The 26,363-nt window shown below is 44.8% G+C and overlaps 1 protein-coding gene across 1 annotated transcript; it reads left to right on the plus strand.

Moving 5' to 3' along the window:
• Window positions 1–680: 680 nt before the first annotated feature.
• On the plus strand, window positions 681–26,363 carry Rnf125 (ring finger protein 125). Its single transcript, XM_032885848.1, has 6 exons — window positions 681–1,232; window positions 13,268–13,424; window positions 16,854–16,948; window positions 18,269–18,359; window positions 20,081–20,188; window positions 22,235–26,363. The coding sequence occupies exons 1-6, from the start codon at window positions 1,069–1,071 to the stop codon at window positions 22,319–22,321; spliced, it is 702 nt and encodes a 233-aa protein (XP_032741739.1). The 5' UTR covers window positions 681–1,068; the 3' UTR covers window positions 22,322–26,363.

Raw genomic sequence — 26,363 nt, forward strand, 5'->3', positions numbered from 1 at the left:
TCGCTCTGTAGACCTGGCTGGCCTTGAACTCAAGGATCCGCCTACATCTGCTACCCAAGTGCTGGGATTTAAAGTCTTGCACCATGGTCCAGCTGTTCAGGGGATTTTTACACATTACATGTTTTGCGGTGTTATATACAGTTCATAGTGTATTGTGCATCTGACCATACAACTGCGTTATATCTATAACTCTCTCAGCTTGTTTCTCCTCCTATCCCTACCTCCCAAGTGTAGTGATTAAGGACATGCCCCACCACAAGCCGTACGGATTTTATTTTATTCTTTACTTTTTCATTACTAAGGCACTAGGGAACAAACCCAGGCCTCATACAGGCTAAGCATGCATACCACCACTGAACTACATCTAAAATTTTGCTGTTTTCTTGAGATGGTACCATTCCCTAGCCCTGAATGTCCTGGAACTCACCGTGTGGCGCAGGTTGTCTTGAAACTTTCGGTCCTCCTCCTTCCTCAACCTCCTAAATGCTGACACTTGAGGCATAAACCACGACTCCTGGCTTATCTATCTATTGAAACCCAGTCTTGTTCAAATGCAGCCCAGCTGCTGGCATTGTATTTGTACGCCACCAAGTGGGGCTCTGGATTAAGCTTCACATCGGGATCAGAAAACTTTCCGTTGTCCCGGGCTAGCTCTCGCTTATTGAAAGTATTGAGTCAATCACCTAAATGGTCATAGGTCGGCTCTGAGGCTTATTAAGATTCCAACTTGGAGGCCAGATAGAGTCATTCTGTCTCCAGTGGGTGTTCTCAAACTGCACTTATCGGAACTCTTGCGGAACTCGGAGTGCGGACTCCGGGTGGAGGGTTCAGGTTTCACCCTCCGGGGACCTCGAGCTTCTGCAGTGCTCGGTCGCTCGCGGAAGAGCGTTTGTAAGCGGCGGCCGCGCGCTCCGCCTGCGCTCCACCGAGAGGCCCCGCGCCGCGGCTGGCCGATCCAGGAGGCGGCGATCCGGGCTGGGCCGGGACTTCCTTCCTCCCGGGCGGGACAACAGAACCACCAGCAGCCCGCTCGGAGCTCCCGGCAGCTTGCTGAGCTACAGCGCAGCGATGGGCTCCCTGCTGAGCAGCGACAGCTCCAAGTCCGCTCCAACCTACTCCGCCCGGCGGACTCTGGAGCGCAGCGGGGACCCGGAGCTGCCCATCACCTCCTTCGACTGCTCCGTGTGCCTGGAGGTGCTACACCAGCCGGTCCGGACCCGCTGTGGCCACGTGTGAGTGTCGAGTGGCGCGCCCACCCAGCGCCGAGGGATGCTAGGGAAGCGGAGGGCACAAGGTGGGTGGGAGTAGAAGCTGCGAGCATTGGGGAAACCGAAGCAGAGCTACGTCCACCTGGACAGGTCCGGGAAGACACCCGGGGTATGTGTTTGTGTGTGTATGTGGTTGGGGGCGCTTACACGGGATTGTGAGAGCCCGGTTATCGTGGCGCGGTAGGACAGGGACCTCCGACATGCACATAGGTCCCGCTGATTTTGACTGAGCCCACCCTCCTGAGAACCTGGGTGGGTTTTGTTTTGATTTGATTTTTTGGTGCTGTGTTCCAAAACCTCCAGAGGCTGATCTCTTGTGCTGTAGAGGACCTGTGCAAACTCTTTTTAATTCCCACACGCGTCCCTTTCCCTACATGCACAGACCTCGACCCCTTGAAAACCGTCCAGACCAACTAGAGCATGCCAAAGGCTTTCTGAGGTCGTTAACGTGACCCATGGATAGGGTGGGGCTTGGAGCTCGGATGTTTGCTTCACGCCACTAATTCACCCGTTTAAAACTCTGCTGCAGAGTGACCGGAGGTTGTGTGCTACCTGCCGTTGGCACGGCCCCTCCCCAAACCGAAAGTATAGACTTTTCTTCAAAATGTAGTGAAAACCCAGTGCAGTTACAAAGCAAGCAGTAGTTTTCTAAGAGGGCATTTTAAAAAAGAAGCCTCAGGCCTGTGCGTTTAGGGTGTGTTCTTAGGGTGTGTTTGAATTAGCAGAGAGCCGTTTATTCCGGCAGGGTTGGTTTTTGTTTGTTTGTTTGTTTGTTGGTCACATGGGTGTAAGTTGTGTGCTTGCACGCATGCATAGATCAGTAGCAAAGCCTACTCCTCCGTCATCTCCGATGAAACTAATGCCAATCGGATAAGCACAAGAACAAAAGCACATTTGCTGCTGTCAACTTTTGGCTTACCAACAAAACAAAACAAAACCCCGTATATGTAAAACGCACATGCGCGACCATGTTTTTAACAGCACTTGAGGAAAGGCTTGACAAACATGGAGATCCAGGAAGCCCTGGTACCCACGGGGAGCCAAGGAGGAGAATGTGCCGCCCACACGGTGTTTAAATCAAGAGTGCTCTGGGCGCTACTCTGTGGTTATTCTCAGGACCTGTTTTCTTCAGCTTTTAAACGTCTTTTCCAGTTAGCGGTGGCGTTTCCTAGATGTCTCAACATAGCTCTTTGACACACCATCCAAAGGCCAGGTTGACAGGGTGAGAGCTGCTGTGTAGTGTTATGAAATATATCAATTAGGTCAGAACAAAGGCCTGAAGAGAATTACGTTTTTAAAAACCTCTGTTTTCTTTTGGGAGTTCTGGGGGCGAGTTTGAGTCTCGGGTAAAGTAAATAGCCTAGCCTCAATTCCCTGCATAGCCTTACAGTCGAACCAAAGACGAACAGTAAGTTTTGAAAATCCCTTCCACTGTTCTGCAGGGGCCGCTCTGCCACTATAGTCACTTGTGACTCCAGACTGTTTTCAGGGGTTGGACTGTGAACACTTTAATTTATTTGTTTCTACCAAAGGAGAATATAAACTTGCGAACTGTTACATTTCTTTCTGTTTAATCTTTTTTCTTTGTTAATAGTGAATAGGAAACTGGCCACTGGAAAAATAGTCATAAAATATCATCGCAAGGGCCGAACAAACCGCCTTCCCTCCCTTAACTGTTCTTTGTTTTGACAAATCTATGCCCATTGTTCTGGCTGTGGGCAGAATTTCCATGTTCTTCCTTTTAGCCAACTTGGGCCCCTTCCACTTTTTAAATGTTGACCAGAGTCCATTTGTACTGGAGACTGTTGTTAACAGCAACTGTCCATTTTTTTTTTTTTTTTTTCTTTTTTTTTTTTTTTTTTTTTTTTTTTTGGACTGGGGACCGAACTGGGGCCTTTGCTTACTAGGCAAGCGCTCTACCACTGAGCTAAATCCCCAACCCCACAACTGTACATTCTAAATGAACCATTTTCTGCCAAGCTTAAGCTGGAAAGTGAGAAAATGGCAAGTGAAACCCTCTGACTTTATTATCCCGTAGCTGAGGTTAGATTTTTTTTAAAACTGGATTGTTTTTGTTGATTTTAGTTTACAAACAAATGACAACAATTCTCTGGATGAATGTGTGGGTGAACCTTTACAGGAAGTGTGACACGGTGTGCAAACACGTGACTGCAAGCTGGGTTTGGGATTCGGCCTTGTGTCCAAGTGGTTGACTCTCTCATTCTCTGCCTTTAAAATGGGTGAGGCGTGAGCTGTTAGGAGCGTGTGAGACCCACAGAAGCCTGTAAGGAAGGTGGAGAGCTGGAAATATAGTGGAGCACAGTGGTAGAGCACTGGCTTAGCACAAGGCCAGCCCCGGACTAGATCTCCAGTGTTACTCACATACAGGCTTAGTCATCACCTTTGCCTTGACAGAGTCCCATGTATCCCAGATGACCTTGAACTCACTCTCCAGTCAAGGATGACCGTTCACTTTCAGTCGTTACATTTCTTTCATTTTTCTCTTTGCTTTTTTGTGAGAAATGGGTCAGACTTCGTAGAGCAAGCTGGCCTTGAATTCCGAGATCTTCCTGCTTCTGCCTCCTAAATGCTGGGATTAAAGGCATATGCCATCCTTACCAACAAGCACTATTTCTCCTGCCTCCCTAGTCTAGATTACTGGCGTGGTTTGCATGTGATGCCCAGGGCCTTTGCCGGAAAGGCAGGCTGGGCAGGCACTCTACCAAATGAACTATACTCCAGACCTGTTTGTTTTTGAGACAGAGTTTCTCTGTGTAGCCTTGGCTGTCCTGGAACCTGCCTTGTACATCAGACTTGCCTCAAACTCAGATATCTGCTCTCCTCTGCCTCCTGAGTATTAGGATTAAAATTTTGTGTGACCACTGCTCTGATACCTGTTTTTGCTTGCTTGTTTGTTTAATGGAACTTCTGGGTTCCCAATTAATTTATTTATTTGAGTAAGATGATTAGGGTTTTACTACTGTGAACAGACACCATGACCAAGGCAACTCTTACAAAGACAACATTTAATTGGGGCTGGCTTACAGGTTCAGAGGTTCAGTCCATTATCATCCAGGTGGGACTATGGCAGCACCCAGGCAGGCATGGTGCAGGAGGAGCTGAGAGTTCTACATCTTCATCTGAATATTACTTCCAGGCAGTTAGGACAAGGGTCTTAAAGCCCATTACACAGTGACACACTTCCTCTAACAAGGCTACACCTCTTAATAGTACTACTCCCTGGGCCAAGCATATACAATCACAATGATACATGCTTCCCAGGCTACAGGGGTAGAGGCAAGAGGATAGCTTTTAGGAATTCACTCTCCTACTAGAGGTTTTGCTCTAGTAATCAGGTGTGGTTGTAGTGCTTTAAATCATCTTGAGACAGGGTCACATGTACCTCAAGCTGGCATTAAACTCACGTCATGAACAAGAACTACTGATGTTCAGGCTTCTGTCTCTGCTTCTACTTTGTGGTCTGTCTGTCTGTCTCGTCTGTCTCTGTCTCTCTCTTCTCCCTTCCCCCCTCCGTGTGTGTGTGTGTGTGTGTGTGTGTGTGTGTGTGTGTGTGTGATGTGGGTGTGGAGGGAGGGAGGGGAGGGAGGGAGAGAGAGAGAGAGAGAGAGAGAGAGAGAGAGAGAGAGAGAGACTGAGCTTATTCTGTATTCCAGCCTGGAACTCACTGTGTAGACATACAGACAAGACTCTGAGTGAACTCACATAGATCCACCTGCCTCCCAAGTGCTTGGATGTGTGTCCAGCATTTTATATTTTGATTTGATTATTCATATCACAAAATATAGTTGTAAAAATTGTATTAGAACAAAAGGACTTCCTACATTTGCTTTAATATTGTCAGAGAACTGGGGAAAGAGTGAATGGAAACTGTGAACTGGACTAAAAAAGAACCTAATTTACTGTTGAAGAGAACAGTCATGTCTGGGGATGTTTTTCGCTGGTAAAGCACTTGCCTAATGTGTGCAAGGTTCAGTGTCCAGTGCCAAATAAAAAACTCTTCTGTGAGTGATATAGACACACCTGCTGAGGGGGGTTGGCAATAAATATTAGCTACTTTACTTTGCTATGATAAAACACCATGACCAAAGCCACTTAATAAGAATTTGTTGGGCATATGGTTTCCATGACAGCAGAGAGGAGCCAAGGAGCTGGAAGCAGGTAGCAGGCACTCAAAATGGCCAGTCTGCCTCAGGTGATACACTTCCTCCAACAAAGCCACAACTCCTAAGCCTTTGGAAACACCGCAATCAGCTGGGGACCAAATATTCAAATGCCCAGAACTAGGGGGGACATCTCCTTCAAACCACCACAGTTCTAATGCAGTGACAGAGTTCTTACTAGTGAGCACAGAGGCTTTGGTGTAAAAGTTGTGATTCAGTTTTTCCTTCCAGCCCCATGCTCCCAGAAATGACTCAGACTCATAACATATTTACAAACACCTTGGTCATATAGCTAGGTCCTTCTCAGACTAGAATCATAAGTTAAAATAACCCATGTGTTTTAATCTACATTCTGCCATGTGGCTGGTTACCTGTGCTCGGTACCACTTCTCCTTAAATTTTCCCACCTCAATCTATCCCAGAATTCCTTCTGCTTCCCAGATGTTCCACCTTCTATTCTACCCTTTCCTATAGGCCATAGGTTTTTTTGTTTTTTTTTTATTGACAGGTGCTGCATGCGTAAAATACATAGGATATTCTCTCTATACTTTGGATTCAACTGCTTAGTGTTACACACTCAAACAGACACAAGCAAATGACTAGCTTTCCAATTAGATATAGTAGACAAAGGAGAAATGTGTGGGAGACAGTTCCTAGGATTTAATGAATTCATGAAAGGAGATATATATATATATATATATATATATATATATATATATATATAATTTATTAGATTGATTTACAGCTGCAGTCCTACTAATCCAACAATGAACAATGGCTGGCTGTGATCAGAAAGTCCACGAATCTAGTAGTTAGTCAGTGCACAAGGCTGTCTGTCTCAGGTAACGTTTAGCCTATCCTGAAATCCCCAAGAAGCCTCCAATGCCAGTGAAAGACTGGAGATGCTAGCAAGGTAAGGGCAAGCAGGCAAAGAGTTAAGTTTCTCCCGTGGGCTCATACAGACTTCCATCAGAAGGTGTGGCCCGGATTAAAGTTGTGTCTTCCTATCTCAAGGTTCTAGATTAGAAGTGAATCTACCTACTTCAAATTAAGTAAAATAATCCCTCACAGGCGTGTCCTTGCCTTTTCGGGTTTTAGTTAGTTCCACATGTGGTCAAGAGTAGCCGTCAGAGCCCTGCTGAACATCCAGCAAACCGGTAAAAAGGATGTAAAAAGCAGCTGCCAATCGCTGATTCTAGCAAGGCAGGCCTGTGAGCATTCAACATGTAGAATCCTTGAGACTGCTACAAGTTTAAAGCCAGCCTGGATATCAAGTATCAACCGGCTATGGCTGCCTAAAGAGACGCTGTCTCCCAAACAACGGAATACCAAAAAGAAACAAGCAAATACAAATATCTCGGAGATCCTGGAGGATACATTTAGGAGGAAGTAGATGAAAGCTGAGTTATCACACAAAGGTCTAGTGCAATGTTTCTCAACCTGTGGGTCCCAACCCCTTTGGGGGTTGAGTGACCCTTTCACAGGGGTCACCTAAAACCACCAGAAAATGCAAATATTTACATCACGATTCATACCTCTAGCAAAGTTACAGTTCTGAAGTAGCAACTAAAATAATTTTATGGTTGGGGGGGTTACCACGAGGTGAAGAACTGTATTAAAGGATGGCAGCATTAGTAAGGGTGAGGGCCACCGTTCCAGAGGAGCCTGGAGTGGGGGCCTAAGAGAGCGGAGAACTGGAGTGGGGGGCGTAATATAGGAAGAGCTGTATCTCCCTTGAACTCAGTGGGGACAACTGCTTAACGTCATCATCGATGTGCACACTTTTCCCAGAAGGCAACGCTGGTGAGGGCATTTCTCAGTCACATTAAGGAAAGTGGATGAAAACCCCTTAGAGATCTAGCAGAAGCTGCAAAACCTGTGCAAAGTGTGGCTCTCAAGAGCAGGCCCTTTCGGGTTGGGGATTTAGCTCAGTGGTTAGAGCACTTGCCTAGGAAGCGCAAGGCCCTGGGTTCGGTCCCCAGCTCCGGAAAAAAAAAAAAAAAAAAGAGCATATCCTTTCATTTAGCTGGTGAGCTAAAGCACAGAGTCAGGTCCTGTAGAGGAGCAGGAAGTGCTCATAACAACAGAGAGAGGGAGGGGAGAGGGAGAGGACCTTCGAGAGTTCTGGAGACTGAGCCCAGGGCTTTGTGCATGCTGTGCAAGCATTCTCCCAGCTGAGCCAGGTCCCCAGCTCCCATGGTTTTTCTATAATGACTTTAGGATAGATCCGATGATTAGCCACAAACCTTCCATGCCCCGGAAGAACACCCCACGTACTTGGCGAGTGTGTTAGAATGTGGTGTGTTCTTACCTTTTATGCTCCAATTGGGAAATTCTTGTGTCCATTGTTCTAGTAGGTGAACTCTTTTTAAAAGCAACATGTGACCAGGCCTTGAAGATTTGGCAATTCAGTGTTGGCTATCAGTTGAAGTGACTCCAAAGCAAACTATAGTTTGTGCAATTTGTGTCCTTCCATAGCATCAGTCACCCGACCTCTTCTGACCTTTTGTAGCTTAACTTGTGTGCGTGTGTGTGTGTGTGTGTGTGTGTGTGTGTGTCTGTATGTCCCATACTACATATGATAGGCTTTATGATACAATTATTGTTTCATTTTTGTTTTTGTTTTTTTGCTGTGCTGGGGACAGACCTCATTATCTCGCTCTCGCTAGGCAAGCACTATAGCACTATATACACTGAACCATTAAGCTATACTTGGGCCGGACCAGTCTGATCCATTGTTGGTTACAACCAGGGAGTTGGTTTGTGTGCGTGTGTTGCTTTATTGAGGAATATTCACTGTGACTTTTGTCCTTGTATAACAGCTCCCCTTACTCTGTTTCCATTTTGATGCTTACCTTGTCAGTTTGTATCTTTTTTTTTTTTTTTTAACTCTATCTAGACAGGTTCTCACTCTAACCCAAGCTGACCTGGAAGACACTATATAGCCCTGACCAGCCTTCAACTTAAAGCAGTCCTCCTGCCTCAGCTGCCCAACTGGTGGGATTGTAGACGTGAGCTATTAAGCCTAGCCAGCTCACCCACCGTGAAGCTTTATGTTGAGTGCCTCAGTTAAAAGGTCAGGCCTGCCACCTGCTGCCAATTGTGTCTTCCAGATCCCTCCCCTCAGAACTACCCCTCCAGAATGCTCTCCTCAACCCTAGAGAGTCCCCAGGGCTTCCCTTTCCTGTTTGAATTCATTTAGAGTTTAGTTTTGCTCTGAGACTGGGGACATAAGTCTGTCCAGTGTCCTTGGCTGTGTTTTCCTGTTTCCTTCCAGCACTCTGCCGGCCTCTTCGTTACAGGGGATTTTGGCTAATTACTTTAGGGAAATAAATGGGGGTTCATAAAATAACAAATAGGAGTGATGTAATTAAGTTTCCAGCTGGTTTCCGAGTTGGTTGAGTCATTCTGGATTTCCTTATTGGTTTTCTCCTGCTGTGCTACAAGAGGGATGGGGTCAGTGCTGGAGGGAAGGACCACACTCCCCAGAGAGAGGGGCTTTACCCCAAGCATCCTGGGAGATGGCACTGGAGTGGTACCAGGCTAGTAAGAAAAGTCAGACCAGCAAAGCCAGGAGGTTGGGTTTGTGTGAAATCTGATTCCAAAGCCCTGGTAATGTATTCAGAAGCTTTTTTTGTTGGTGGTAGTGGTGGCGGTTGTTTTTTCATTTAAAAATTACATTTATTTGTTTTATGTGCAGTGTATGTGGAAGGGTGTGTGTGCTGTAGCGTTCCTGTGGGGGTCAGACAACCCATGGTGGCTTCTTACCACTCGGTATTTCCCTGACTGCATTCAGAGGTTTGAAAACAAGAAGCCAGACTGTTGCTGTTGGACACAGGATTTCACTCTGTAGTCTTGACTGACCGGCAGACCAGCCTGGTCCTCAGTTCACAGAGATCCTCCAGCCTCTGCCTCTGAAGTACTGGGATTAAAGGAGTATGCCACCACTCTGGGGTGGAGTGAGATCTTCTTCAAGATGGTATCCCATTACATCCATGATCAGCTTTTAGTCTTAACTATATTCTCTTGGGTTGATCCCTCTTTTTGTGATTCCCCTCTTCACAGCCCCCCGGGTGGGGTCAGGGTAGACAATTGAATAACTCCTTTCCCTAGTGTTCATTCCCCAGTTCCCCTCCACTTTCTGTCTTTGTGGCAGAAAGACATCACACCTTTTGAGAAAGGATCTAATAGAGTTTAGGCTGGTCAACCTTTTACACCATTGGGGTTGATCTTGAACTATGGCCCCTCCAGCCTTCACCTTTCAAATGCTGGGATTATAGGCATGTACCTCAGCACCCAGGCTTTGTGTGTATTACTGTCTATGAGCATTCAAACACTTAGTGCATACAAATACTCAGTACAAACCAGCCAAGCCTCAAGACACCACAGCCAGGACACCACAGTGTGATTTACTCATGGGAACTCCAGCAATTCCCAGAAAAGTCTCTATTGGGCAATTTCTCCTAAACTGGCTGTTGTGTCAACTTTCTGACCGTGTTCTGAGCAGCTCCTATTGTGCTTGAGTTGTGGAGGAGGGGCCTTGTGTTCTAAGTGGCCCCGTGATCTTCGTCACAGTGTTACTGGGATTTCCCTGCCATCACAGAATTATTTTTGTTTTGCTTCTCGGGGTTAGTGAGGTGATACACTCTGACTCACGTAGTGCAGAGTGGGTTGATGAATTGCCGCCATTGTTCACACTGTAACAACAGCACAGTCCGGATTGAGATCGTTAGTTCCCGTACACTGACAAATCACCTCCTGTCCTTTGTGGTCAATGTCTGTCCGATGGCTAGCCCCATCAGCCCCACCCGCTTTCTGGAATCAACTTTGGGATCAGGCAGCCAGTAACTCACTAACATGACCCTGAACTCCTTCTCCTTCGGTCTCTGGACTTCTGAGATTATATGAGACTGGTATGTGCCACCTTGTCTAGTTTACACAGAGGTGGGGATGAGACCCAGGGCTGCTTGTGTGACAAGACAACTGAAGTACACTCCTAACCTACTTTAGAGACAGGATCTCATACGCCTCGAGCTGGTCTTGAACTTGGTGAGGCTCATGTCGGACTTCTGATCCTCTTCCTAAGGGTCAGGGTTACAGGTTTGTGCTCTCGCCCCCAGCTTAAGGCACCGCCCCTCTTGAATAGAGGTATTATAAACTTGAAAGTATATGAGATGGCTCATTCTTCTGCAGGGCCTCCAGTGACCTTCGGAAGGTTAAACCTCCTGCTTAATTCTGAATGCCTCACTAGGACTCTTAGCCTTGGGCCTGGCTTATGTTTTGAGAGAGGTCTCAAGGGCTGAGAGTATATATATTCTTGAAGAGCACATACTGCAAGTGGTTCACATGTTCAACTGAAAATAATGTCTTTTTTCATGGTGCTCTGGATCAGTACCCCGGCTGGCCCTGAACTCGTGTGATCTTGAGTTAAGGCTGGTCCTCTGTCTACGTTCTCTCTCAGCACAGCTGAGATTATGCCCTGAGATTCCTGGCATTTCTGAATGCCAGCCGAGTGCAGTTCCTAGCTGTTGTAGTTTTTGTTACTATTAGGAGTGTTCCCAGTTCTTCTCCAGGTTCCCTTGTATGCTTACCACTGTTTTTTCCTGTTAGGAAAGGGGTTGTATTGTAGCTCAGGCTATCCTAAAACTTTCATATGTAGCCCAGGTTGGCTGAAATCCCAAGTACTGGGATTAGAGAGGTATATTACTGTGCTGATTTAATTTTCCCCCTCTAATTTGACAAAGAATCTCCCCGTGTTTTTATCTCATTCCTCTGCTTCCTATGCCCCATTGGCTTCTGTTTATTTATTTGTTTGCTTTTTGAGGCTAAACTAGACCGAATCTAGCTATTTACCTCAGAGTGACCTTGATTTCCCTGCCTTCACCTCCCAAGTGCAAAGATTAGAGTCGTGCCACCATGCCCAGCATAAAACCTCAGGTCTTACCAGACTTCGTACTCCTGCAGTCTCATATCCAGCTTCCCATAGAGTCAGTTGTCATCTACCAGGACATAAGTCGTGTAAGCAGAGAATTCAGGTTGTAGCCATTGATAATTGTATTTGGAATGTTATTTTTTTTTCTTTTAATTGAATGTTTGAACCATTCGTAAAAATACTCTTAAAAAGGATATACTTTCAAGGTTTTACGTGTGTCTTAGGGTTTCTATTTCTGTAAAGAAACACCATGACCAAGGCAACTCTTAAAAGAGTAACATTTAATTGGGGCTGGCTTACTGGTTCTGAAGTTCAGTCCATTATCATCCCGGTGGGAACATGGCAGCATCCAGGCAGGCATGGCACAGGAGGAGCTGAGAGCTCTACATCTTGTTCCAAAGGCAACAGGAGAAGACTGACTCTCCTGCATGAGTGGGGCTTCAAAGCCCACCCCACAGTAATGCACTTCCTTCGATAAGGCCACACCTCCTAATAATGCCACTTCCCATGGACCAAGCACATTCCAACTACCACAACTTGGTGGCCCATCCGTTTAATTCTAGCACTTAGGAGGCAGAATCAGGTAGATATCTGTGAGTTTGAAGCCGTCCTCATCTTTGTAATATGTTTCAGGCAAACCAAGAGTACACAATGAGACCCCTTTCTAAAAAGCAAACAAAGAAAACAAGAATACACCTTCAGCCAGGCTTACTACTGTAATCCCCAGTAGATCCCAGGGGTAAAGATATTATTGGGAAAACTGAGTCTCCTTTCAGATTCTCTCTCTCTCTCTCTCTCTCTCTCCTCTCTCCCACCCCCCCCCCCCATCCCCTTTGGTTTTTTTTGAGACAGGGTTTCTCTTTGTAGCCCTGGCTGTCCTGGAACTCACTTACTTTGTAGACCAGGCTGGTCTCGAGCTCACAGACATCTACCTGCCTCTCCCTCCTGAGTTATTGGATTAAAGGCCACCACTGCCCAGCTAGATAGATATACTTATTTTTATTGTATGAGCTCTGTTTGCCACCTGCTTGCCCAGTCCCTGTGGAGATCCTAAGACATCAGATCCTAGGGAATGGAGTTAGTGGTGGCTATGAACTACCATGTAGGTGCTGGGAATTGAACCTGGGTCTTCTGCAAGAACGGCCAGTGCTATTAACCACTGAGCCATCTCTCTACACACACAACCCCTTCGGATTCTTAGTCTCACTCATAAAAGAATTTAGACACGGGGAGAAAGTCACGCCTTTTGAGTTAGGATCTATGTTCGGCAAGCAGCCATGCAGCAGAAGCAGAGACAGAGAGGGCCCAGAACATCAGTGAGAGCATGAAAGAGAAGACATTACATTTTTCTGGGTAATTCAGAGAAATGCTGACTTCCAAAGCAGCTACTTCCGGGTGGGGTTTCTGAGAGGGGAAACTACATTAAAAGTCCGTCACCGCAGTGATGGGACAATTATCCCACCCATCTTTTTACCTGTCTGAGTTGATTGGCAGGCCCAACTGGATTGATTAACGTTTTGGGTCTCCACACCAGGCCACAGGTAGGACTTAGATTCTGTCTTTTTACCTGGGAGTGGTTGGATGGGCTGTAACCAAGTCCAGATACCTCGGCCTTCTTTTCTGAGAAGACTTGTGGTGCAGCCCTGGCTATGCTGGAACCTGTTATAAACCAGGCTGGCTTTGAACTCACAGATCTACCTGCCTTTGCTTTCTGAGTGTTAGAATTAAAATCGTGGACTACTATGATTTTTTTTTTTAATTTTTATGTGTATGTGTGTATGTGTGAGTATTGCCTATATGAGTATAGGTGTTCTGGGCCTCTAGAAGAACAGCGTGAACTCAGGTGCTGAGCCGTATCTCTGATGTATTCTGTTTCTTTCGAGTAGGTTCTGCCGCTCTTGCATTGCAACCAGTATAAAGAACAATAATAAGTGGACATGCCCATACTGCCGCGCGTACCTTCCTTCAGAGGGAGTGCCCGCAACTGACATCGCCAAGAGGATGAAGTCAGAATACCAGAACTGTACTGAGTGTGGAACTCTGGTGAGTAACACAACCACCATTACAAGCAAAGGTTTCCAGTGAAATTACACCTTCTCCAGCTCTCCAGCTCCCCAGCTTTGGGGACAGGGTCTCATTCTGTAGCCCAGGGAGGACTTAAACTTGCTATCTCCAGATCCAGCCTTGGAAGTGCCGGGGTTGCATGCAGGCCCCACCACGACAGCGCCTTTAGTATTTGTGTATATACAGCACTGGAGGTTGAACCCAGGGCTTCCTGCATGCTAGGTGCTATACCACCGAACCAGAGCCCCAGTCCTCATTTTTCTTTTGATTTTGAGACAGAGTCATTAAGTTCTCTGTGCTAGATATGAACCTATTCTGTAGCTCCACCAGCTTTTTAAACATCCTTTTTGAGACTTCGAACTCTTACTTCATTCATTTATTTTCCTATCACCATCCAGAGCTGGGAAAATAACATTTTTAATGTGGAATTTTTTTAAAAAAAAAAAAAAAGGAAAACATACAAAAACCCATGTGTGGTAGGTAGCTCTTGCCTTTAATCTCAGCACGCTGGAGGATCTGTTGCATGTTCAAGGCTGGCCCAGGATACATGGCAAGTTCCAGACCAGCCAGGGCTGTGTAACAATACAGTGTCACAGAACAACAAATACCCCAAACAAAAAGTCAGTCCCAGGCAGTCAAAGAGCATGCCTACTCTCTCCCCTTGCCTCAGAGCCTGGAAACCAACTGGATATCGTCCCCCTTCCCCCTGGCCCTTAAGGAATTATTTCTGACTGAGGTAGCAGGAAGACGATTATGGCTCTCAGCCCTCTCCTCCCCCCAGCCCCACCAAGTGACTGATTTGATTTGGTTACCTGGACCTCTTCTTGCCCGGGTCCTTTTCCCCTGTTAGACTCCTTTCAATCTTTCCCAGTGAGCTGAATGGACCCCCTCTCTCCCTCCCTATGTCAGCCATCGCCATGGCCTTTGAAGCAAAGACACACAAGGAGCATAGCATCTTCTGTAACCTTGTACCCAACTCTTATCTACTAAGGCCTTGGTGCATTTACAAATATTTATACATGTAGGAATAATCTATCATGGCCACCTGACCAGAATCTGTACATAATCTTTGGGGACAAGCATCCTGATATCCAACACTAATTCTCTCTCTTCCTGTTTCTGTTATTTATTTACTTTTAATTATTTATTGTGTGTGGAGGGGGCCACACATGGACAACCTTACCGTAGTTGTCTATCTAAAACGGCGTTCTCTCAGACCCTGGATGAAGTCCCCCGTCAGACTCTCTTCTTGTATCTGATCCGTCACAGGATTGTAATTAATGTTTGAGGAACGCTGTGCCAGTGTCTTGCTTTCTAGGCTACCCTTCTGTCCTGGAAGGCTGCCTGTTCCTGCAACGAGTTGAAGCTTGTCATATTTCACTGTCCAGGGCAGCAGCTCTCCTCTCCTTGCAGCCTCCTTGCAGCCTCCTTGCAGCCTGGCCTTACTATCCTGAGTTCCTCTCAGAGGAACTTCTTAGCTACCTGCCCTCACGTCTCTGTTCCTCTGTGGAATTATCTGCAGCATTAGAACAGGCAAGCACTTCATTGTCTATCATCTCTGCAACAGTACCTTACATAATGTATGTATGTGTACATTGTAAATCTGTCAATCTCTCCATGTACAGTCCCCAGATTGGTGATCTTTCTAAGGAAAGCTCGTTTTTCTTGAACAAAGAGTACACTTAAAAAAGAAAACCCAGGGTCTTAGCCTAGTCTAGCCTGGAACTTGTGATCCCCCTGCTGCAGCATCCTAGGTACTGAGGATTATGTGTGCACCAGAGTAGACCTACGTGGCCTGGAACTCACTATGTAGGTCAAGTTGGTATAGATCGCTTGCCTCTGCCTTTCAAGTGCGGGGGTTAAAGGTGTACACCAAAATGTGTGTGGCTATTTCCATCACGTGGTAGTTTTTGAAGTTGAACTTGCAACAGAAGTTTGGGCAGCCTGGGCTGGCCGTAGGCTGTCACCTAGTGGCCACTGCGAGACATTGTCTCCTGTAGATTTTTTTTTTTTTTTTTTTAAATATGTGAGTACACTGTCACTGTCTTCAGACACACCAGAAGAGGGCGTCAGATCCCATTACAGATGGTTGTGAGCCACCCTGTGGTTGCTGGGAATTGAACTCAGGACCTCTGGAAAAGCAGTCAGTGCTCTTAACCACTGAGCCACCTCTCCAGCCCTCTCCAGCAGATCTTAACCGGCATTTCTGAGCGGCCTGTATACTACACTATCAACAGAGCCCTCCGAGTGTGGGCGTGGCTCCTCATCCTGCACTGAAGAAGATGAATTACAAGAGCGGTGGCTTATGTTAGCCTTGATGGCTCTATTAAATATGGTGTGCATCGTGAACTCATACAACACTGTTCATGTCACTCATCGATGGCATTTACTACTTCACTTAATGTGTGAGCCTTTAGTTTATGATGGACACTTGCAGAATACATTCAATTCTCATCTCCATTTCTTTTCATCTTGTGGAATGTTTTTCTTCTTTCCTTATTCTTACTCTTTCTTTTCACCTAGTTTTTGTCTTTTTCCCACAAAACCTATTTGCATAGCAATATGCAAAACATCCTTTGTTACTAAACATCTTTTGGCTTTTTCCTTTTTTTAAAAAAAAGTATGCTTTTTAGAAGGAACAATTTAGAATCTCAATATTTAGTTTCTGAAGTGTTAGGAGATTATAAGCACAACATTTTTTTTCCATCTTTATTAAATTGAGTATTTCTTATTTACATTTCAATTGTTATTCCCTTTCCCGGTTTCCATGCCAACATCCCCCTAACCCCTTCCCTTCCCCTTCTATATGGGTGTTCCCCTCCCAATCCTCCCCCCATTACCGCCCTCCCCCCAACAATCACGTTCACTGGGGGTTCAGTCTTGGCAGGACCCAGGGCTTCCCCTTCCCCTGGTGCTCTTACTAGGATATTCATTACTACCTATGAGGTCAGAGTCCAGGGTCAGTCCATGTATAGTCTTTAGGTAGTGGCTTAGTCCCTGGAAGCTCTGGTTGTTGGCATTGTTGTTCATATGGCGTCTCAAGCCCCCTCAGTCATAAGCACAGCATTTATCACATTTATTACTATTATTATTACCTTTCGGTTTTTCAAGGCAGGGTTTCTCTGGGTGGCTCTGGCTGTCCTGATACTCCATCTGTAGACCTGGCTGGACCCAAACTTAGAGATCTGTCTGCTTCTGCCTCTCCAATGCTGGGATTAACAGTGTGGGCCACCACCAAAGTACATGCATTACTCTTTAATAAGAAGGCCTGTACTTGGTGAGTATTTTGTGAAAAAAAAAAATCCAATTCATTAACTGTCCCAGTGTAACCCGATTTGAAAGTTATGAAGCCAGGTTGCAGGAGGGCCCTTGCCAACAGGAGTTTTATCTCGAATTTGCTTTGTGTAGGTTTGCCTCAGTGACATGAGGGCGCACATAAGGACGTGTGAGAAGTACATCGATAAATACGGCCCACTGCAAGAGCTTGGAGAGACCACTGCAAGGTTTGTTTGAGTACAGTAGAACGCCATGCTAAATTCAGCGTGTCTATGAGGAATGTAAGGTCAGCACTTGGGAGGCTGAGGCAAGAGTTGTGACTCTGAGGCCATCCTGGGCTACAGAGTGAGGTACTCCTGTGTGGAAAGCCACTCAAAATGGGATTTCAGTACCCAAGTCTTACCTTTATTCTTTTTTAATGTGTGTGTGTGTGTGTGTGTGTGTGTGTGTGTGTGTGTGTGTGTGTGTATGTATCTGTACCCAAATATATGTCGGCACCGTGCTGGTGCAGGATCCTGTAGAGGTCAGAGACTGTTGACTGCCCTGGGACTGGAGTTATGAACAGTTTTGAACCGCACGTGGGTACTGGGGACTGAACCTGAGTCCTCTGCAAGAGCAGCCAGTGCTTTTAACCACGGAGCGGCCTCTCCAGCCTCAAATGCATGCATGTTAACCTAGAAATCCAAAGACTCCTCTGTTCCTTTCACTTTACTTGAAATTGCCCTGCTAATGCACCTGTCGTCGCAGGGTCTGCTTTACAGATGGTGCCATGAATTTTAAATTGAATATTTTTTTTGCTGTAAACAGAGTACAGCTTCTGCTAGATTGATCAGTGGGGAGGAAGAAAGGCTAAAAAATAAGTTGAGAAAATATGGCTTTGACTGCAAGTTCATGGAGTTTATGAAAAATTTAAAATACACGGGAACTGACTTTAATTTCTTTTGCTAATTAAAATCATAACAAGGAATTGTAAAACTAAGCTCAGTGGCTCATGAGTATAACCAGTATGCAGGGAGCCAAGCCAGCAGAAGGTCTGTGTAGTAACTTTGAGGACAGTTTGAACACCACAAGGAGATCCAAACAAAACCTCATCCCAGTGTGATGACGTGCCTGTAATCGCAGCATTCCGGGAGGCTGAGGCAGAGGGATGGCTGAGAGCTTGGGGAAAGCCTGAGCTACATGGCAAGACTCTTGTCTTAAAACAGTCAGAAAAGCAAGCTACATGTGGTGGTGTACAGCCATAATCCTGGCACGTAGGAGCTAGAAGCAGGAGGACCAAGGCAAGCCTGGGCTGTGTAGTGAGAACCCGACCTACAAAAAAAAAAAAAAAAGGAACTAGGGGTTGGGGGTTTAGCTCAGTGGTAGAGCACTTGAGCACTTGCCTAGCAAGTGCAAGGCCCTGGGTTCAGTCCTCAGCTCTGGAAAAAAAGGGGAGGGGGACTAACCTAGCTGTGGGCTATACAATTCTTTTCCTTTTGAAATTTCTAACTAGGTGGCCGCTCTAGCTGACCACTATTTAAGTGATTGTGATTCTGTGCTATTTCCAGATGCGTGTGTCCATTTTGTCAGAGAGAACTGGATGAAGACTGCTTGCTGGATCATTGTATTATCCACCACAGATCAGAAAGGAGGCCTGTGGTAATGATTCTGATCTACCGTCTGTCTGTCTGTCTGTCTGTCTGTAGCGTTGGAGTTTAGGTGGCTCATGCCTGTGATCTCAGCGCTTGAGAGGTGATGAAGGACAGGTGCTGTAGGTTTGAGGCAAACCTGGGCTACACAGAGAGTTCATGCCAGCCTGGGCTACAGGATTGGAACTGTATCTGCTCCTCCCACGGAGAAACAGTTCATCAGGAAGTCTGCTTACTTATTTTCCAGTTTCTAAAATTACTACATGTATTTATCACACACAGTTCACAAGTTGGGATGAGGGAACTTTTGGCACAACTGGCGTCCCTCTGAGCTTTTCACCAGCTCCGAGAAACTTTCTTTGATATTGTGTGGCTGGGCATGATGCTACAGGCCTTTGGAAGGGAAAAGCATGTGGACTCTTGTGAGTTTAGGACTAGCCTGGACTACATGGTGATTTTTCAGGTTCGTAGTTCTACAACTGTGAGACCCTATACATTTTTCTAATTGTTAAGAAAAAGATAGCCAAGCAATGGTGACCCATGCCATTAATCCCAGTACTTGGGAGGCAAAGGGAGGTGGATCTCTTGAGTTTGAGGCCAGCCTGGTCTACAGAGTGAGTTCCAGGACAGCGAGGGCTACACAGAGAAACTCTGTCTTGAAAAACCAGAGAGAGAGAGAGAGACAGAGGAGGGGGATGGTGGGTGGGGGAAGATACTCAGATGAAGAGAGGGCTAACTGTGTAGCGCTAGCTGATCTCGAACTTTCTTTGTAGACCAGACTGGTCTTGAACTCAGATCTTCCTGGCTATAAATATAAATTTTGTTATTGAGCTAAGCATAGTAGTAGACAGGTGTTTAAGTTTAGCCTTAGCCACAGTGAATTGAAAGCTTGCTCTAGCTATGTGAGAAACAAAACCAAACAGTGCTGGGGTTTCAGTCACTAAAAACCTCAGTCAGTAGAATGTCTGCACACTAGCAGGAAGATCTGAGTTCTGATCCCCAGTGCTCCCCTAAAACCTGCTGTAGCCCCAGGACTAGGAAGGAGTACAGAGAAGGTAGATTGCTGGAACTTGCTGGCCAGCCAGCTAACCTAGACTAAATGCTTAGCTTCAGGCTCAATGAGAAGCTCTGGCTCAAAAAATATATTGAAAGAGGGGCTGAAGAGCTGGGTCAGTGTTTAAAAACACTTGCTGCTCTTACAGAGGAGTTCCAGGCTCAGCACTTACCTATGTGGTAGCCTGCAGCAAGCTTTATCTCTAGTTTCAGGGTACCTCATGTTCTCTTCCGGGGTCCATGGGACCCAGCATGGATGTGGCACACACATCATACATGTGATACACATATTATACATGCAGGCCAACACTCACTCACATAAAATAAAAGTCAGTAAATCATTTTAAATAAAGTCCTTTAAAAAAGGATGACAACTTAAATATATGAAGTGGAAATGAAAAATAAAAATAAATTAAAAACACAGGGTGAGAATAACTGAGGGTATTGACCTCTGACCTCTGACCTCCACGCAGACAGGCGCACACATGATCCTGTACATATACACACAAACACATGAACACACACACATCACACACCATGAAACTAAACCAACAATGTTGATGTGTGTCCAACAGATTCATAGTTAAGATTCACATTCAATGGCAACTTCTTTAAAAATCTAGCATTGATAATTATTTAAAACTTGTTATTGAACTACTTGTCTTTCCTTCTTTCCAGTTCTGCCCACTTTGCCATTCACAACCCAATGAAAGCCCAAGTACCTTCAGTGGCAGTTTAATTAGACATTTGCAAGTCAGCCACACTTTGTTTTACGACGATTTCATAGTAAGTATATATCTACCCTTTACATTATATTTCTGTGCAGTCTGCGTTAGACTTACTTTTTATAATCCCCATGGGTAAAAGTATGCAAGAAAAAGTGAGCGTTAAGTATTGGCATTAAGGAGAAAGTCCTGACAGTCAAGTGCTTTGTAAAACTGACTACTAATGTTGAAGCAGTCTTCTTTAATCAGCTGCGATGGTGCACGCCTTTGATCCCAGCACTTGTGAGGCAGAGGCAGGTGAGCTCTCTGAGTTAGCCTGGTCTACATAGTGAGCTCCAGGCCAGCCAGGGCCTCACGATAAGTTACTATATCAACAGACAAAAAATGAGCTGGAGCAGCCATTTTTTGTTTTATTTATAGTAGAGCTGATATGAAGTCTACATTTCACTTTAAAAAGTAAAATGAAGCGAGAAGGACATTTTACTTACATTTTCTCTCCATAAATGAAAAATAAATATAACTTAGCATTCTTTTTTTTTTTAAAGATTAATTCATTTATTATATATAAGTACACTGTAGCTGTCTTCAGACACACCAGAAGAGGGCATCGGATCTCTTTACAGATGGTTGTGAGCCACCATGTGGTTGCTGGGAATTGAACTCAGGACCTCTGGAAGAGTAGTCGGGTGCTCTTAACTGCTGAGCCATCTCTCCAGCCCCTTAGCATTCTTTTTATGAGTACACTGTTGCTATCTTCTGACACACCAGAAGAGGGCATCAGATTACATTACAAATGGTTGTGAGCCACCATGTGGTTGCTGGGAATTGAACTGGGGAACTCTGGAAGTCCAGCCAGTGTTCTTAAGCACTGCACCATTTCTCCAGCCCACTGTTAGCATTCTGAATCCTAGAGGTAGCCTTATTTTTTTTGTCCAATGCTAGAGATCAACCCTAGGGTCTTGACCATTCTAGGAAAATACTAGTTATTCAACTCTGTCACTAGAAAACTAGCAGGAATGTGTAACTTTATTCCTGATATGTGTGAAATATAGGTAACATCTTGACCAGAATTTCTTTCTTTTATTTTTCTAAATCTTTAAGTTTTAATGTACTTTTTATTTACATGTATATGTGTATGTGGGGAGGGAGTGCCCAAGGCAGTCAAATGTGGGCATCAGATTCCCTGGTGGGTATGTGCTATTGTGGAGTTCATGACCACTGGGGAAAGACCTACAGACATAATTCAGATTATAATTAAAGCAAATTTATTAAGGCTACGAGCAAGGCCTACAGTCTCTAACCTGACCACGCAGAAGCAGATGCAGAAAGAGCTTTTAAAGGTGTAAACCACAAGAGCTGTTCTGCTCTGCCAAGATTTTATGGTCAAGGTGACCTTGATGTCTGCACAGGCAGATTACAGAAGCCAGAATCAGCAGCTGGTCATAGCATAACAAGCAGATGGTCACGGCCATACATTTCTGGGTGGGGGTCAAGGAGTCAGGGTTGCCAGGAACTTAAGTAAGAGACAAACAGCTATTAGGTACCAACATGGATGCCTAGGACAAATGGAGTTTTTTAGCCATCACATTTGGGGGCTAGGAAATGAGCTAGGGTCCCCAGGAAGAGCACTATGTGGTCTTAACCACTGAGACATATTTCCAACCCAGGTGTCTAGTTCACTATAAATGATTCATTAAGACTTGTAGCAAGGGCTGGAGAGATGTCTCAGAAGTTAAGAGCACTGACTGCTCATCTAGAAGTCCTGAGTTCAATTCCCAGCATCCACACGGTGGCTCACAACCATCTGTAATGAGATCTGATGCCCTCTTCTGGTATGTTTGAAGACAGCTACAGTGCACTCATATGCATAAAATAAATAAATAAATATTAAAGGGGAAAAAAAAAAGACTTGATAACAACAGTTGAAAGGCCACGGAAGTCAAACAGGAAACAGTAACCTCAAAGTAAGTTCTATGACAAGCTTCTGGAAAGTCGGATAGGCCATGTAACAGAGGATTTATTTCCTGAGCAATGAACATTGCATTGTGGTGTTCCTCCCAGTTCTGAAACACTACTGACTATTTCTAATCATTTTTCTGCATTATAGGATTTTGATATAATTGAGGAAGCCATTATTCGCAGAGTGTTAGACCGCTCGCTTCTTGAATATGTGAATCAGTCAAACACCACATAATTTTATGAATAGGATGGGGACCAATCACTCCTACCACTAAAGATGCTGCTTGAAGGACTGGAGAGAAATTGCCGATGCTTGATGGAGAAGCATGTACTACAGTGTTATTCGCTTGTCTCTGTTACGTTGCATTCAAAAACTGTTTTCATTCTGGTTTGGATCTGCCTTTACGTTCTTGAGTTTATTAGACATTTAACCACAAGGAACGGCCTCCGTCAGCCACTAGCAGACGGAAGAGACACAGCACAGGCTGGCTATGTGATGGAGGAGCTTCACGTGTACATCAGTGGTGCTGTGTATAACCCTACATATTCCCAGCCATCATCATGGTTAAGTGAGAAAAGCCAATCTCTGTTCTATGTAAGAAGACTGAGAAAGGAACAAAATACGGACATTAAAGGAAGTCTGAAATTTAGTCAAATTCTCATGCTCTCATCTCCAATAAAGAACATGAATAGTCTAATGAGAAAGGAGGAAAGGAAAGAATTTGAAGTCACCCAAAATCCAATTTAACCAAATTACAGTACATAATACCGTAACAAATTCTGTGTTTGAAGTGTATTCTTAGCCAGGCCTGGTGAAGCACGCCTGTAATCCAAGTCTTCAGGAGGTGAACACAGGTCAGGAGTGTAAGACCAGCCACAGTTAATGGGTTAGCTAATAAGACCATGAAAAAAAAATTAAAACATTTAAAAACTTAAAAAAGGAAAAAAATAGGTGAACTTAACTATTGACACACTATATTTGCACATATAAAAATTTGATAGACTATTTTTCAAATGCTTGTAGCTTATTACTTGGAAGTATTTTGTAGTGTAGACGGTTTCTAAGACCCATCTACGGGTATTCACATTAGTTTCCACATTGGTGATTTTGAGGGGAACATCCAAGCTTTGTTTTTCATTTTAACATCTTAAAAAGTATAAAATAAAGCACACACTAAAAGCCAGATACAGGATGTATAGCCTAACGTGTTATAAGGAACATTGCTCATGGATAGTTTTGTGTGTATGGCTAGGAGGCAGAGCAGGATTACAGTTCAAAGCCAGCCTGGACTACACAGGTAGTTGCAGACCTGCCTGGGCTATAGTATAAGACCCTGTCTCAAAGCCAAAGAAACAAAAGCATTATGAACCCATATATTTAGACATCTGTGAGTAGACTTCCATCTGTTACAAATGTCACTTTATTAAGGTTCAACTTCAGTTCTCTTTGGCCATCCCTTGAAGGCTGGCCAATCTTCTTAAACTCTATTACTTTCCTTGCTGTCTCCTACTACAGCCAGGTCCTCCACGTTGAATGTGTTTCCTTCTATGGACCTGAGATCAGCAACTCTCTAAGAAGCCTTGTTTCTTTCTGTAGGCAATAGTATTTCAAACCACAGTTGGAAGCTGGGGGGTGGTAGCTCATGCCCATGCCTGTAAGGAGGTCTTCCTCAGCTACAGTGGAAGGACAGCCTAGGCTACACAAGACCCTGTCTCAACCAGCCCCCTTTTCTCATTCCAGAAGAAAGGCTCTAAGGACGGTGACTGCTATTAAGGTGGTTATTGTTTCAAGGAGAGAGCCAGGAAACAGCTGTATGCTTGTTGTAAAGATAAAAATGGCCAGGCTTGGTAGCCACGGTAGTCCAGGATGGACTAACAAGAGACCCTCTTGCTTCAGCTTCCTGTGTGTAAGGATACACGTATGTGTTACCATGCCTGCAATTCCCTCTTTTCAAAAACAGTTGGATTGTGCTCTACTCTCTCCCTTTTATCTGCCAGTTCAAGTAATGTGTATATCTTAGTATTGGCATTTTTTTTTCACATGTGATTCTTCAATGTTATATTCAGGACACTTACTAGGGTTTCCATCTTGGAATTAAGAAAAAGTAACAAACACTATAGACATCAACTCCTGAGGATGAAATGTTGACTTAAAACTACCTTTTGTAAAGGGCTGGCAATATGGTTCAGTAGGTAAAGGCACTCACTGCCAAGCCTGAGAGTCAGAGTTTGATCCCTGTGACCACATTTGTGAAGGAGAACTAGCTCCCACAAGTGCAAACATGATGTGCACCCCCTCCCCGACACACACACAAATAAACATAGTACAGTTTATATTGTAATAATTTATATGCATCATTTGTTGTACATAAACATTGTCATAATCATGGTGCCATGATTTCTTCCCACCTTTTTGAGACAGGTTCTCATCCGTGTGCCCGGCTGGTCTGGAACTCACTCTGTAAAGCAGACTGACCTTGAACTTTGGTTCAAGTGCTGGGACTTAGATGTGGGCTCTGGCCTCTAAAATGTCTCTAGTGAATTTAACATAACTGCTTTGATATTGCTACTGTTTTCTCACTCAGGACAAGGTCACTGGGTAGATCTAAAGCTGGGGAGGGAAAGGTTTTCGGGGCAGCCCTGGCACTCCCTCACTTATCTTTCCGTGTTGAGTCAGACTGGGAACTGTTGTTATGCATAAGGCCAGGGCTGGGTCACACTCTTGCTTTCCTTACTGACTTCAAACTCTCTCTTCTCGGCTGCTAACAAGTAACAGACTTTTGCAACCTCTCTCCCTCCAGTCTGAGTCAATGATACAGTAAGTTTTTAGAAATTGATCATTAGCAGGGGGAAAATACAGCACAGTTCTGAGCACTGGTAACTATTGCCTTGCCAATCAATCTAGCTTAATTTAGAGCAATATGAAAGTCGGGAGTAAGTTTAAAAACCTATTCCGGGAACTGGAGTGATGGCTCAGTGCTAAAGAGCTTAAAAGTACTGGCTGCTCTTCCAGAGGACCCAGGTTCAATTCCCAGCACCCACATGACCCCTCACACCCACACTGAGACATATGCAGGCAAAACACCACAACTCATGAAACATTGACAAAAATAAGAAAACAAAAAACATGTTCTGGATAAATGGGATGGCTCAGTAGGTTAAACGCCCTCTGAGCAAGGCTGGCACCCAAGTTTGACTCCCAGCACACTCGAGGTACAAGGACTCATGACAGTTGTCATTGCACATCGCCACATGCACTGCAGCGTCTGAACTCACGTCGGCACCCACAAAAGCAGGCGGGGTCTGGGGAAATGATGAGCCAGCAGTTAGGGCCCTTGCTACTCACAAGGACCAAGGTCTCAGCCCCATGTAGGACAGCCTACTCCAGCAGGTCTCACTGGTACTTGGGGACACAGGCGCATGCACACAAATATTTAAAAATAATAAAAAAAAAATAAGAAACCCAACAACTGCATTCTAAATCGTGCATGGTGACTAAAGCCTGAAGTTCCAGCATTTGGGAGGTAGAGACACAATGATCAGGAGCTTAGGGCCAGCCTCAGCTACATAGTTTGGGGCTGGCCTGGGGTTACTTATGTGTGACTCTGTCTCAAAACAAAACCTTGTGTTCAAGTGCCTGGACAGACGCAGGTCCCACCCAAGGCTTTTTTGTTTAATTTTGCCACATACAGGATAAATTAGGTGCTGGCCACCTGAATTATTTTGTATTCTGAACTGCCGCGTTTTGAAAATGAGATGAAGATATCATTTCACTGTGCTTTTATCTTCTTACAGAAAGGAGTTTGATTCATTGTTTTAAAAAGTAAAAACCAGTATTCAAAGTTGTTGATCATCAGTAAGAAAACTTCCATGTGCTTTTTGTAATGAAACAATTTGACCAGGGGGAAAAAGATGCTGTGTTATTTTAAAACTAAGTTCTCCTAAACTGTTGGTGGAGAAATGGGTTGATTGTGGGTCAGCGGTAAAGAGTTAGAGCTCCTGAGAAGCCCTGACTCTGGCTGGGAATGTTTTCCTGCTGTTAATGGGTATTAGGTGTGTTTCACTTCGAAGTGAGCCTACTCCAGTTTTTTGGGTGTTTATCATATGATAATTGTACGCTTACGCATTGAAGGTATTTTTTGAAGTACTAAGAGATTCATTCTTTTGTTCAAATGTAAAAAGAACGTCTGATCAGAATCTATATAATTCTTTCTTTTGAAGACTGTATCATTATGAGAAATAAAGAATGGCAGGACCATTGTTCTCCCTAAAATATC

The sequence above is a fragment of the Rattus rattus genome, chromosome 15, assembly GCF_011064425.1.
Source record: "Rattus rattus isolate New Zealand chromosome 15, Rrattus_CSIRO_v1, whole genome shotgun sequence".
Classification (NCBI taxonomy): domain Eukaryota; kingdom Metazoa; phylum Chordata; class Mammalia; order Rodentia; family Muridae; genus Rattus; species Rattus rattus.

Bases quoted from the DNA above. Each gene is read 5' to 3' on its own strand.
- Rnf125 (XM_032885848.1), top strand. From the start codon at position 1,069: ATGGGCTCCCTGCTGAGCAGCGACAGCTCCAAGTCCGCTCCAACCTAC. The intron at 16,949-18,268 runs GTTTGTTTGAGT...TGCTATTTCCAG, and splicing joins CTTGGAGAGACCACTGCAAG to ATGCGTGTGTCCATTTTGTC. The intron at 18,360-20,080 runs GTAATGATTCTG...CCTTCTTTCCAG, and splicing joins GATCAGAAAGGAGGCCTGTG to TTCTGCCCACTTTGCCATTC.